The following is a 15,374-nucleotide window of genomic DNA, read 5'->3' as shown; positions in this document are numbered from 1 at the left end:
AACCAGATTTATGAAAATTTTTTGTGTAACTTTGTTTTGGATCAAATTGAAACCTAGGCTTTATGGAAAATTGGATTTCAAATTGAATAGAGTAGTTTTGAATATTTGATTTGGTCTGAAACATCTTTAAAATATGATAAAATTTGTGAACCCGTACTACATATGTTTAGGTTTGGGTGATAATTTTTAGCCAAAATTGGACCAAATTTTTGTGTGGTTTTTGTTACCCAATGCTAAACGAATCGTTCATTGTTAATATCATCTTAAATGGCAGCCAAAATAGTGCGAAAATATGGTGAAACCGTGTATACTTAGGTCGAGATTTCTCTAGCTTGGGTGTTTGTTTTTCTGGGTCAACTTTGGCCAAATTGTTGTATGAACTGATTGCCCAAGCCAAAATGAACAGAATACCACCGAAATCAAAGAAAACCATGGCCGAGGGAGTTTATCTAGTTGGGTCGAGGAAGTAGGCCACACAACCTGTGAACTTGCAAAAGGATTGACCCATAACTCGGCTGGATGTAGGGATGAGCTGATGTCAGCATCCTCATGTGTTGACATCAGCATCGTCATATGTTGACATCACCATGACATCATTATTTCAACAAAGAAAGAAAATCAAATTTATTTATTTATGGTTTTATTTATTATTTTATTTTATTTTATTTTTTGAAAATTTACACCATTCTCAATTTTTCAATTTATTTAAATTAAAATGCCTAATGTTCAAAATTAAATATTTTGGTTAAAATTGCCCATTAAAAGGTTTTGTGTCATGTTTGACATAGTGGTGTGACTAGATTAAGCATTTACCTATTGTAAGATTTAATATGTCCAAACTATAAATTGTTATGAGGCTTAGTACCTAATTGGTATAATGGTGTAAAATTATAGATGCTCACCTTTCATGAAATTTATTTTGTCCATATCATGAAATTGCCAATGGAATAAAAGTTGACACAGTAAATGAAATTTTGGATACTCGTTCTATCATGAGATTTAATTTGTTCAATATATGGGTGTCAACATGATGTTGGCATAATAGATAGGATGCCTAAATATTTGTTTATCGCAACACTTAGCTTGCCTATTTTATAAAACCGCAAATGTAATATTTTCTTGCTTATAAACAAGGGTCCATACAGATGATTAGGTTATTTTTCCGATGGTTTAATTACTTAGTAGGATGCTTGAAATGGTAGTGAAAATTGATTGAATACCATAAATCGTAGGCTCTAAGTTACCTTGTCGGTAACTTAGTTCAATGTATTTGATTGTGGTGATTTAGTTGATTATCCCTGACTTATGTATGGATTCATTTGTACTACAAAGATAGAGATATCGCCACAGGGAAGGAGTTCAAAGGGGAGTAGTCATCCAGAAGAAATGGAAAATCGGTTGTTTTCAGGAAATCAAGACCATTGAATGGCAAAGAGGATAAAAGGAAATTATCCCTGAGGGACAGCATCTCTAACTCTAATGTATGGGCCTGTACTAGATTGGTCTCGAGTGTTATGCTGATGTGACTGTGCTTGACTTAGGGTTTGGCTTTGCTGTTTGACCCTAGCAATATTATATGATATGATATGATTGAGGGGGCTAGAATGATAACATTTTCATAGTCATTGTGATATAATGCATTCATTTTTTTTGCTATTTCCATAGCCAAAAGTACTCATAATACTCTACCTATGAATATCATGATAAAATTAAATAGATTAATTGTCAAAAGTAGTGAAAGTTTCTGATAATGTTTGACTCTCACAAAGTTAGATATGGCTTTGAAAATTGAACCACTAAAGATACCAAATAATTATAGTATTGCCAAAGCTAAATGTTGTGTAAGGAAGGACTTGAAGCACTTATATAAGTGTTGTACAACAGTCATAGATGATTGAATTTTTTCAAGTATTTTAAAGATGAACACTGTAGATAAGTTCATGAGTTAGTTTAGTTAGAAATTATTAATTTTGATAAATTGAGAAACATAACTATTTATATTTATTGAACTCTATTGTGTATGATGGAATTAATGATGTGAATTAGTTTATCTTGAAACTTTTCTCTTATTATATCAAGCTTATGGATCTTGACAAAGATATTGACGAGGAATATCTTTCACAATAATGAGGAGCCTTTCATCTTTTTTGATAATATTGGGTCAAGCATCAACACACTACGAAGTTTGGATGTGTTTTGGATGAGTTAACTACTATTCTCTTTAAGGAGGAGGATTATATCAAGCTGAACATATTTAAGTCCTTTGCTATATGATCAGTCAAAAGGATAAATTTAAGAAAATTGTTGCAAAGAAAAGATAAGATCTGAAGCCCAATAAGAAGAAGGATTTTATGTCTGGTCTCATTGGCATAGATGTGGTTTGTCATAAAAAGGCGAAAAGAAAGAAATCTTTAATGGATGGTGCAACTTTGATCACAGTTTGGTCAACTATTGAAAGTTGATGATTTAACAAGAGATGACATGGAATATTAAGCTAATTGAGATTGGCCATTATGAAACTTTATGTAGCATTTTTGGTAACTTGACTTATTAGCTACTATTTGTGTTAAATTCTCTTATCTCACTATTGTTACTCCTATAGTTGCACCTGTACGTGCCAAAATTAGTAATAATTTTTTATATTATGATAGTAACGTTCATGGTTTTGGTTATATCATCTACTGTGATAGGCTATAGGCATTTATTATATATTAATGACTTTTATTATTATGGTCTTGTTATGCATATGTTGAAATTATTAGCGAGAAGTATGATGCTTTGGTTGCACTTAAAGAGCTCAAAGTGAACATCGAGCTTCAAATGAATACTATATTGAAGGCTTTGAGGTTTAATAATGATGGTGAATACTATAGTAGATATAACGAGATTGAACAAAATTTAAGGCCATTTGCAATTTTATTTGCGTGAGTATAGTATTAATGTGTAATATACAATACTTGACACTCCTCAACAGATGGCATTGTTGAAAGGAAGAATTGCACATTGTGTATATGGTGCAGTGTACGTTGACAAATTTTAATTTACCAGTTTTCTTGTATATAAGATTATGAAACTGAGATTGTGATTTATGATTTTTAAGTTAAGATTTTGGATCCTATAACCTTTAATGGTTTTTTGTTGGATATTGTTAAGTATCCAAGGATTCCAAATTTTATTATCCATTTCAAACTACCAAGATTATTAAGTCAAACAGAGTAGCTATTTTGAGGGTATTTTGACATTGGTAAAAATAAGGGTCCAAAAGGAGCTTGAATACCAAAAGGAAAGTGTGGATCATTCCCATTGTTGATGTTCTTACTAGAAATAATATTGATATGATAATATTAATATGATAGTAGTGGAACTAATAGTCAATTAGAATTGAAACCATAAGATATAATGATATATTTTGGTTGCAGCTGTTGTTGATGTGTGCCTTTTTGAGAAGGTAACAAAATGTTCAAAGATCCATTATATCTGATAACTATGAAATCTATTTTTAGGAACACGGATTTAATATAAATAATGATTTGGATTTAATCATTTATGAGAAAGCCATAAATAATTCAGTATCTAACTTTTAGTTAGATATAATAAAAGATAATATGACGTCCATGCATCAAATGATGTGTGAGATTTGGATGAACCATCTAAAAGTAGCAATGATATTGGATGCAAATAGATGTATAAGATATTGCCATAAAGATAATAAAAGACAAAGGTCATAAACAATAGGGTAGAAACCACCATAAAATGTACAAAATGTATAGCCTTTTGACAACAATTAAACTAAAATTTGATCATTGTTTTACCTTGATTATCTATTTAACATTCAATGTCTAAAACCCTTTATGGGTGTTAGGCATTTTCAAGTTTGCTTAGTAAAATTGATTAAAATTATTAGTGAGTTAATGTCGTTCTAATCAATTGAAGAACAAAGCATTATTAATGCGTGGAATAAGATTATGTTATATTATTCTAATTCTTCTCTACTCCTTTTTAATGTTTGTAAATGTTACGATATGTTCATTATAGACACTCAAATATTTCCTTAGATATTCAGCTAAAAAAAAAAAAAAAAACTTGTCCATAGGTTGTAACAATTTTTCTAAGGACTAAGTTTGTTATAAGTTTGTTTAAACTCATAAATCCATTTATACTCATGTATGAACATGCAAAATTTTGAGTACATTAACTCTAAGGGGGAGGGTGAACCTAAGAGTAAAACTTTTCACTTATATATGTGTGTATGTAACATAGAAAGTAATATTATTTAAATTTAAATAACATAAATCCACAATCAATTGTAAAATTGCTTTTCAATTTTGTTGTGCATAAAAGTTAATTAATTAAATATTTTATTAGTTTATATATTTTTTTAATATTGACTTTTTGTAAAAAAAATTATTTTTTTTAACAAATTTCAAAATATTTAACAAACTTTTTAAAAGTAAATTTTTTTTAACAAATTTCAAAATATTTAACAAACTTTTTAAAAGTAAATAGTTATTTCAACAATGTTTATTTTTTCTTATCATATTGATTTGACAGATTGTTTAGATAAAATTAATTATTATTTTTATTTGTCAAAAATATTTATCAATATAAAAAGCTATTAGAGATACTTTAAAATTATATTGACAATCTTAATTATTTTTATTAATTGTTTTAAAGATTCTAAATTTGTTTTATAATCAAAAGCATTGTCTTTTAAAATAGTGAAGCAACGTTGATTTATAAATAAGATTTTGAATGATAATAATAATAAACCATGATAATTTATGAGAAAACAAACAGCGCAATGAAACAAATGAAGAGAAAAGGGAATCTTTGTCATGAATCATGATGTTGGGTTGGAGCGGCGTGGTGTGGCGTGGCACCACATTGATTATTCGAATAAAATCCATCTTCCCTTATTAACCATTCAAAATCTGACCGTACGATCATCCAAATCAAACAAAATGATTAAGAAAAAGAGAGGGATCACCATAATGACAATAGTCTTGAGAGTAGCCAAGCCATTCTTGGTTTCACCATCTCCCGCCTCATGGGGATCCGGATCACGGCATGCAGTGGCTGGCACGTTGGAGTTTCGATTGCGTACGGTACATTATACTTCAAACAGCCAATCACAACACTTCGATCATGCATGTACTTGTCATGATCTGCTCCGTTCCACTCAATTCCTTTCGTATCTCTATCTCACGCGTAGTGGGACCCTCCATATGCATTGTCGGCCGTATTCCCACTGACATGCTGACTTTTTATACCCGTTTTATCTTGTTTTTTTTACTAAAAATAAAAATCAGATATTTTATTTTATTTTTTTATGAGTTTTTTTATTTGTTTGTTTTTATTATTTATTTATTTATGTTTGGTTTGATTGTCAAGCTTGAGTCGGTGTTGCTTTTTTTTTTTTTTTTTTTTTTTTTTTTTTTCTGGTTAAGGCACATGGCGCGTCATGCGGTCTCGTCCAAAGAAGATTTGTTTTCCATTTTCTTAAAATCTTGCACCGACGCTTCACTGGACGGCACTCATTTAACTTCGATGAGCAAATATAAAATGAAATTCTTTGACTAAAAATCAAATAAAATTTCTTCCAAATTTCTAATTTCCATAGTGGGGTGGGTCAAATATAACAAAAATAAAAATATAAAAATAAAAATAAATGAGTCTAAAATTTTGTGCTAGTGCAAAGCTCCCCAAGTTTTAGTGTAACAAGATAAAAGCAAACATTTTAGGCTTAAATTAATATTATATGTTTTCTACATTTCTTTTTAAATTGTGTTTAGGTCAATTTTAGATTTTTTTTTTTTATGATAATTTCTTTGGTATGTTAATGATTTATTTTATTGGATGAAACTAAAAGAAATAAACAAGTTTTTTTAGGTTTAGACCTATAAACGAAATAAGGGGTCCCATTTAGGCTTCTTTTCTACTGCATAGCTGTGCTAAATTTTAATTTAACTATGCTGAGGTTCAAAAGCTAAACCATCCAAATGATATTTTTTATGAATAATCTTTTTTTTTCGTGATGTAATAATTATTAATTGATTTTATCTAATATTTTTTTGATATTTTAAAATTTAAAACATAATATAAAAAATTTTATAATAACCGATTAAATTGTCATATAGTATAAAATTCAAATGTCACAGCATAGAATCCTACGTTAATAGATTAATAGTGGTTTCACCCATAAAAAAGAAAAAAAGAAAAAGAAAAATAGACTAGTAATGGACGTACTATAAAAGAAAATAATAAGGTTTATGAAAAAATGAATTATATTTATGCCAGCCATTAGATTTGATGTTCTGCCGCAACAAACATTAATACAGCCAATTTGCATGACATAATTAAAGTCTATTGCAATATCTTTATAAAAGAGAATTTCGTGCTTTCCTTGAAACCAAAGAAAGCGAAATCATAATCACCAAACTTTGGGTTGATATTGATAGTGATAATATACCAAACATTTTCAAAATATTAACACAAATCGTGATTGTTATAATAATGAGCTGGGAATTTATATTTTCAAAAGGCCGAGTGAAATTGAAACTATATTTTTTAAAATTTGTTTTGGATATTGGATTGGTGATGTAATAATTATATAAAAAAATATTATTTATTATTATTGATAGTAAAAATTATACATCAAATAACAATTCAAATTCAAATAGTTTACAGTTTATTTATATAATTTTAATATAAAAAATAGTAAAATAAAATATTTTAATTAAATTTGATACATAAATTAATAATTATCACTAATTAATAAATAACAACATTTTAAATATGTCCAAATTAGTTATTGATATGTACTATTTTTAATAATAAAAATTTATATAGAAAAGTAAATTGGTTTCACATATCGTCTCATCAAAATCTTTTATTTAAAAATCAAAATAGACTTTGTAACCCAACTAAGTCTAAAACAGGCGAAATGCATTCTTTTGAATAATAAAAATTAGTTTTTATTCCAATATATATATATATATATAAATCAATTAATTGGGTAGCACAAACATAGTAAATTAATTCATGAAAATTATGTAGCAGGTCGTAAACTTGTCAATTACTGAATCCAAATGTTATAATTAAAAAATTGAATACATTAATATTGTATCTTAATATAACTCAAAAGAAAATATTATTGTGAGAAAACTAATATCGAGATAATTCTTTTTAATTTCCATAAAAAATGGAAGAATAAAAAAAAAAAAAAAAAAAGAGAAAAATGATGATCACACAATAATAAAAAAATAAACGCGTAAACCCATACAAATTACCGCGTTTGGATTGATGATTCACAGCGGCTTTGTCTCTGTTTTCTGAATTCACGGCTTTCCTGTGGCGGAGTGTTTATCGCCCTTACAATCTCTCTCTCTCTCTCTCTCTCTCAAATTTTCAATTTGTTTTTTAAATTTGAACAGAAACTCCAAAAGTTCAAACAGTTCAATTTTTTTTTTTTTTAAATGAATAAAATAAATTGAGAGCTGCCACTTTTGCTAGTATAAATCTATCTCATTTCTCAATCTAAAAACATTCATTCATCAAACCCACCCTTTCGTCTCCAACCCTTTTTCCCGATTCACATTTCACGTTTCCCAATATGGAGAGGTAGATTTGCTGCTCAGATCTCATTTGGTGAAAAAGCCCAGGTACTTTACCATAACGTTTTTCGTAATGCTCAGCTCGTTGGATCTCCCAGATCTAAATGAACTTGGTGTTTTTTTAGTTCCTTTTTCCATCTTCTAATTTTCGATTTTTCTATTTCTAGCTTGTGGGTTTTGATTTTTTTTTTTTTTGAATTTTTATGGATCTAAATTGCTTGCTTTTGTCTGGAAAAGCTTCGACTTTGAGTTTTACTTAATGGGATGCAAGTCGCTTATGGATTTTGACGTCCAATGAGCGCCGTTTTTGCCTAAAGTTGTCTCATTTCTATGCTTTTGAATTCTGTTTGTCTTTGTGGAAAAAGAAAGAAAATCTCTTGGCTTTCCATGTTTAGTGGATCTCTTTAAATTCACTCTTTTCCATGCTTTTATTCACCTAGGTGGATTACATTGTAAATGATTGTACATGAATATGAATATCTATTGGTGACTTTGTATTAAATGTTTTTTTTTTTTTTGGGGTGGTTTTTTTAGTTTCTATGTATTTTAACTTTTATTTTTTGGGTTTGGGTTTTGGAATATGGGTAGTTGGTAGATCATGAAAATTTCGCTGGATCTGTTACAAGAGTGATGCAATGTATGATTGTAATTGTTTTTTTGTTTCTATTTCGTTTGATTGCCAGGTTTAGGGTGTCGGGGAATAACTTTTGATTGGTAAGAATGGCTTTAGGAAAATATACTAGAGTAGAAAATAGGAGGTCTTCCTCCAGTTATTGCTCGACAGTTACTATTGTGGTATTTGTGGCTCTATGTTTGGTCGGGGTTTGGATGATGACCTCGTCGTCTGTAGTTCCAGTTCAAAATGTTGATGTGCCCCAGGAGAATAAAAGTGAGGTTAAGGGACAAGAGAAGGTGAGTGAAGTGAAGGAACAAGCTAGTGAGACCAGTGAGAGCAAAACCCGACAATTTGAAGATAATCCTGGAGATTTGCCTGAGGATGCAACAAAGGGAGACAGCAAAGTGACTTCCAATCAGGGTGAGGAGAAACAAGAAGAACAGAAGCCTGAAGAGAAAACTGAAGAGAAGATCGAAGAGAAAGTTGAAGAGCAGCAGCAGCAGGAGGAGAAAATTGAAGAGAAAGTAGAGGAGAAGCCTGAAGATGGATCAAAACCTGAGACAGAAGATGGAGGAAATAAATCTGAAGATGGGGACTCCAATACACAAAATGGCGACTCAAATTCAGAAGCTGGGGACAATGGTGAGAAGAAGTCTGGTGCAAATGAGGATGAGAACAAGACTAATTCGGACGAGAATGAGAATAAATCAGAGGATGAGGAGAAGAAATTGGATAACCCAGATGAAACAAAAGACGGTGACAAGGTAAATGGTCAGATAGAGGAGAAAGTGGAGCAAAATGACAAGGAGTCAGGTGGAAGCTCTGGTGAGAAAAAGGAAGACAGTCAGGCTATAAGCCAGAGTTCAACTGAGGTATTTCCCTCTGGGGCTCAGTCTGAGCTTTTGAATGAAACTACTACCCAAAATAGCTCATGGTCAACTCAAGCTGTAGAGTCAAAGAATGAAAAGGAAACACAACGTTCTTCTAAACAGCAAACTGTTTACAGTTGGAAACTTTGCAATTCCACAGCTGGTCCTGATTTCATCCCTTGTCTCGACAATATACAAGCAATTAAGAGTCTTCATAGTACCAAGCATTATGAACATCGGGAGAGGCACTGTCCTGAAGAAGCACCCACCTGCCTTGTTCCACTTCCGGAGGGATATAGGCGCCCAATTGAATGGCCTAAGAGCAGGGAAAAGGTACCTTAAATTAGCTTGCAAGTTTCATTTACATTCTTCTTTTTCCATATTTGATTGCATTTATTGATACGAAGCATTGTTACAGATATGGTATTATAATGTTCCTCACACCAAGCTTGCAGAAATTAAAGGTCACCAGAATTGGGTGAAAGTTACTGGCGAATACCTTACTTTTCCTGGTGGTGGAACACAGTTTAAGCATGGAGCTCTTCACTATATTGATTTTATCCAGGAGGTGAATGCCCTTATTGATTTGATTCTCATCAGTCATTCCATTTATATTACTTTTTGCATGATTGCTTGACTTATGCCTTAAAGTAAGAATTTGTCAGGGTTTTGAAACACATTTTCTTTTTATGATCGATGAGATTTTATTAAGGAGAAAACAAAATGACTGACCAAGACACTCAAGTTAAAGAAAAAAGAAATGAAGCTAAATTAAACTGGATCTGTGTTTCATTTCTTCCTTGCCATTATCCTTAGTGTCCTCTTGGGAGGGACATGACAGGATCCATGTGCTGTGCATATGTATTTTGCGTGCAATAATTACATTGTAACATAGTACCTAAGCGGCAAAAGATATTAGTAGTTATGGAAAATAGAGCTATATTTCGATTTGTTTGGTTGTCTAGCCAAGCAGAACTGTGATATTTGTTTGTTTGGTTGTATGAAAAATGGGAATAAATGTTTTATTTCTATCCATCTCAGTGTTCAGTTAGTTTATCGCAGCACTGGTTTTATTTATGTTGCAGTCCGTTCCTGATATTGCCTGGGGAAAACGCACCCGTGTCATTCTGGATGTTGGATGTGGTGTTGCAAGCTTTGGTGGCTTTCTCTTTGACAGAGATGTTCTCACCATGTCATTTGCCCCAAAAGATGAACATGAAGCTCAAGTGCAGTTTGCACTTGAAAGGGGAATTCCCAGTATATCTGCTGTAATGGGCACAAAGAGACTTCCCTTCCCTGGCAGAGTTTTTGACGTTGTTCATTGTGCTCGCTGCAGGGTTCCATGGCATATAGAAGGTATTGTAGATACTATTTGTTAATTTATTTTTATTCATGATAAAGCATTATATATTCAACATAGTGATGCAATTTTAGAAGTTGTGATTAAATTTGTTCAATGTAATCTATGGTTAATAGAATTATTGAAGTTACAGTTTTCATATATTCAAAGTGGTGATGCAATTTTAGAAGTTGTGATTAAATTTATTCAATGTAATCCATGGTTAATAGCATTATTGAAGTTACAGTTTTCTGCACATTGTTATGTTTTGAGCCAACAGCTTTTGACAATAGTAATGTATGGTGCAATTTATTTTGTTTATTCTTTTGTTTTTGGCACTGACAAGTATAATATGCAGGCGGTAAGCTTCTCTTGGAGCTGAATCGTGTGTTGCGACCTGGTGGTTTCTTTGTGTGGTCTGCTACTCCAGTTTATCAGAAAAAAGCTGAAGATGTTGAAATATGGAATGGTATATTGATTTATAGATCTATCACCATGGAGAATTGAATTTTCTGTTGGTTGAAAAATCTAACTTTTGAAAATTGTGGAAACTATTTGCAGCCATGAAGAAACTAACAAAAGCAATATGCTGGGAGCTTGTTACAATTAGCAAGGATACATTGAATGGCGTTGGTGCAGCTATATATAGGAAGCCTACATCCAATGAATGCTATGAGAAAAGATCGGAAAAAGAACCACCTATCTGCCCAGAATCCGATGCTCCTGATGCGGCCTGGTACTTATAATATTTAGCTGTGACGCATCATCTTCTACTAGTTCGATTTCTCTGTTATAGGGATTGCCAGATAGTATTTTTGGCTTGAACTTTTCAAATGTTTCTATATCCATGCAAAAAGATTAGAAAAATGCATTGGAATGCAAGCACTGAAACTGTCTATGATTGAAATTGGTCTCTAACTTTTTGTCCAATTCGAACTACTTTGCTCATAATTTTGTAGCTCTGTATGTGTACTAATCACGTTTTATATTTTCATTGTATATAGGAATGTGCCACTGCAAGCTTGTTTGCATAAAGTGCCTACTGATCCAATACACCGTGGGTCTCAATGGCCTGATCAATGGCCGGCAAGGTTGGATAAACCACCTTATTGGTTGTTGACTTCCCAGACTGGAGTTTATGGAAAAGCTGCTCCTGAGGACTTCAATGCAGATTATCAGCATTGGAAACGTGTCGTGAGCAAGTCATATCTAAATGGAATGGGAATTAACTGGTCATCTGTTAGGAGTGTCATGGACATGAGATCCGTCTATGGAGGGTAAGTAAAATGATTAGTTTGTTTGAATTGTTATTTTGTGTAGATATATCATAAGATTTTCTCTAAAAATATTTAATCTTCTGAAAGTTAATTAGTTTTGGTTGCTTTTTTCCTGATCCATGGGAAAAGTCAAATTAGTTATGGTTTTTGTTTTGCTGCTATTATTATTGTACTTGATCCTGGCAAAAAAAAAATATACTAATGAGAGGGTGGGTTTCTTTTTTCTCCTTTTCTATGAAAGTGAGCAAGTTTAATTTCCTGTGAAAAACTTTCCATGTAGAATGTCTTAGTCCATTTTGGGTGTCAGGTAATTTTTCCAAGTTCTTTTGTCCTTTCTATTTGTTCTGACTTCTCTGTGCTTTTGCAGATTTGCTGCTGCTTTGAAAGATTTGAATGTTTGGGTTATGAATGTGGTCTCAGTGGATGCTCCAGATACATTACCTATAATTTATGAGCGTGGTCTCTTCGGTATATATCACGATTGGTGCGAGTCATTTAGCACCTACCCTAGGTCTTATGATCTTGTCCATGCTGACCATCTATTCTCCAAGATCAAAAAGAGGTGTGTATATACCTCGTTAATTTGTCATTTCTAAACCTGTGAAACTTTCATTTGGGACCATGCAATATCTTAACACACTGCTCTAAACTTACAATGATTTGTGGGTGCTGCAGGTGCAATTTAGTGGCTGTAGTAGCAGAAGTTGATAGGATCTTGAGGCCAGAAGGGAAACTTATTGTTCGGGACAATGTTGAGACCATTAATGAACTGGAGAACATGGTGAGGTCTATGCAATGGGAGGTTCGAATGACCTACTCCAAGGACAAGGAAGGATTGCTGTGTGTGCAGAAGTCCATATGGAGGCCTAGTGAATCAGAGACAGTCAAGTTTGCAATCGCTTAGTCATGCTCAGCCATGCTTGGTGCTACTCTAATTGGCCTTTCATCACTGAAGGTGTGATACCGATGAGATTAGGTATTCTTTTTTGTTTTGGTTGCTAATTTTCTACTCATGGTAACTGTACTTTTATCTTAGGCCATGTATCATGTTAGTTAGTCCTTTTAGTGTCCTGTTATTGTTTCATTGTTTTTTAAGTGTTACATTGAGGTTATCACCGTGAGTTTGGTGTTGGAATTTTCACTGTAATATCCAGGTTTCGTTATGAGATATTTGATCCAAAAAAGAGGAAAAAGAACACATTCTTGTAAGTGTAAAGGCCATAGGTTTTAAATTATGAGAGACTTCCTGTTTAGAAATGTCTTTTTTTGATGCATTTCTGAGCCATAACTTACTGTTGGCTTAAACAGCAAACGGAAAGAGAAAAATTTGTGCGGAATTGGCATTGGTTTTGAAGGTTTTGATATCATTTGGACTTTTTTCATACGGGATTTGTTGATTTTGATCCTCAGATGTTTCTAATGTGATGCCACTTTTCCATCTAGTTTCGTGTGTATTATATAGAGTCTCGTTTTATTAAGGGTAATGAAGTAATTCTACAAAGATGCCTTAAAAAAGGGTGATAAAATGCTTTTCCATTGGCTAAGATGATATATATATATATATATATATATATATTTTATTCTTTTTGATAAAAGAATTTCCACTTGCAATACTAAAAGGAATTTTTAAAATTTTAAATTTTCAAAACTACCCGTTAATATATATATATATATATATTTAATTATTAAGACTCCAAAATAGTGTCAAGATGGATAATTTTGATTAATGCTCCTCTTATGGCCCATTTGAAAACATTTAAACTCTTTGATGAAAAGCATTAGATACTTGCCAATATCAACTCTTCATTGCCTGTGGAATTTTCTTTCCAAGCCCTCAACTAAATTTTTGCCATTTGTGTCGGTGGAGATTTTGTAATAATGTCACCAAGATGTTTTATGTCAAATGGGGAACAAAGATATAAAGGTTTGCTTGAGAAAAGTCTATCGTAAGTGATGTTTTCTCTCAGGAATAAAGAAATGGCTAAAGAAGCTTTTTAGGGGAGTAGTTGGTGTTTGACTCTCCACTATCCTTAGGACCAGCTACTTGACTAGAGCAAGGAAATTCCTGCCCTTATCAAGGTAAGGTCTATTTGTCCAATTCTTCCGGGCATTGGCAAGAAAGGAAAGGTAAGACGGGTCTGGTAATGCAGGGTGGGAAAGTCACTCTAAAAGCACTGGTTCCAGTTAAAGCGTAGAATACAAGGAAATAGGTAAGCGTGGTTTCTGAACCCATTGAGATGACCCAAGAATTTCGCTATTTTGATTTTGCTAGTCCTTGGGAACGCTTTTTTTAATCCGTTACGGAAAAAGAAAAGTGAAGATTGGTTCTGTACAAACACGGATTTTTCATTAGTATTTTCTATCGGCTTTTTTTTTTAATGAAATGTTTGTTATGCTTAATGCTTTATCGAAGAGAACGAAAAAAAAAAAGAATCAAAATGTATCTACATTCACTTCTATGTGCTATCAGAGCCACTCGTCCCTTCTCCTTTCCTTTCAGTCAGGGTCTATCCTTTCTGGCAGGGTGACTTATTCTAGCTTTAGCACGAGGGAAGTAGAAAGAAAAGTGCCTCCCGAATACGACAGATGCGGAAGTGGCTAAAGAAGTCGAGCCGCCAAGTACCAGTCTCGCAACAGTACTGGCGCAAAAGGATCGGTCCTTCACTTGCTTCGCAAGTGCGCTCCGCGAGCACTTTACATCTTTCTTAGATGAGAACACGCCCCCATGCCGTGACTTCGACTTTGAGTATGATGAATGAGTGGAAAGATCTTTATAGAAGTCCCTGTCCGAAATCTGAGGGACTAGTTCCTATGGAGATTCCCCTTGGTCTAATGAGCATCGTGTGGGCAATGGGCAAGCCCATGTGGTGGGTATAAGTGCTACGAAAGTAATGTTTTATTGTTTGTGAGGGATAAGTAGTTCTGAGGATAGTATCATTGTGTACGATGTGCTTATATTGTGCGTCATTCCCTTGCCAGAGAGGTTCAGCGTAGCATCTGCTATACCATCTTCTACGAGTGATGGTGGAGATGCACGTGGCTTTTGTTTTAATGGGTTGTGAAAAGTGTGCCATGGAGCTGGAGATTGGGTTCTACCTCGCTCAAGAGATTAGAAGATAATAGGTACAAATGGCGCAATATCGTGCCATTGTGCGGCATTTGTACGTAAGCTTTGGATCTTGGGTTGCTTCCTGGAATAGTATGTTAGTACAATGCTTTTATGCATTTTTCAAAGTTATGTGGTATTTTGGATATGCATAGATCAAGATGCGGATAGAGAGCTGGGTTATTGGTTGGATCTTGGTACAAGATCAAACTTTAGGCTACTGAGTGGGTGATGCTATTGGGTGAGTTTGTTGTAAGACGTGGATTGTAATGACTATAAGGATCTATAGATGGGGCAAGCATTTTCGTTGATAACCTTCATATAGTGAAAAAATCATAATTATATTGTCTGTGTGCGAGACTTGTGAGAATAGTTCTTGTTGGTGAACTTTAAAAGTGTGAATTGGTATTAGATTAGTTGATACAAGGGAATTTAGACAGTAGAAAGACTGGTATTGACCGGAGACTTTTGGTGCTGCATTGTCTGATTTTCATTGTATAAAATATAAATTGTAGGAGTGTGACACCATTTTAACTTTCTTATGTACAGGTGTT

General features: G+C 33.0%; 1 protein-coding gene across 1 annotated transcript; it reads left to right on the top strand.

Annotated features, from left to right (window-relative positions):
* Positions 1–7,345: 7,345 nt before the first annotated feature.
* On the top strand, positions 7,346–12,971 carry LOC107408537 (probable methyltransferase PMT26). The gene is made up of 9 exons (XM_048479004.2): positions 7,346–7,661; positions 8,297–9,431; positions 9,517–9,666; positions 10,184–10,454; positions 10,796–10,906; positions 10,999–11,173; positions 11,442–11,714; positions 12,082–12,276; positions 12,390–12,971. Exons 2-9 carry the CDS (start codon positions 8,334–8,336, stop codon positions 12,616–12,618), a joined length of 2,502 nt encoding a protein of 833 aa, XP_048334961.2. The 5' UTR covers positions 7,346–7,661; positions 8,297–8,333; the 3' UTR covers positions 12,619–12,971.
* The last annotated feature ends 2,403 nt before the right edge of the window (positions 12,972–15,374 follow it).

This window comes from Ziziphus jujuba, chromosome 7 (genome assembly GCF_031755915.1).
Source record: "Ziziphus jujuba cultivar Dongzao chromosome 7, ASM3175591v1".
In the NCBI taxonomy this organism is placed as follows: domain Eukaryota; kingdom Viridiplantae; phylum Streptophyta; class Magnoliopsida; order Rosales; family Rhamnaceae; genus Ziziphus; species Ziziphus jujuba.
Note: the sequence above shows the minus strand (reverse complement) of the source record. Positions and strands in the feature narration are given on the sequence as shown.

Coding starts and splice junctions, on each gene's coding strand:
- LOC107408537 (XM_048479004.2), top strand. CDS start 8,334: ATGGCTTTAGGAAAATATACTAGAGTAGAAAATAGGAGGTCTTCCTCC. Junction 9,432..9,516: donor GGCCTAAGAGCAGGGAAAAG/GTACCTTAAATT, acceptor GCATTGTTACAG/ATATGGTATTATAATGTTCC. Junction 12,277..12,389: donor TTCTCCAAGATCAAAAAGAG/GTGTGTATATAC, acceptor TGGGTGCTGCAG/GTGCAATTTAGTGGCTGTAG.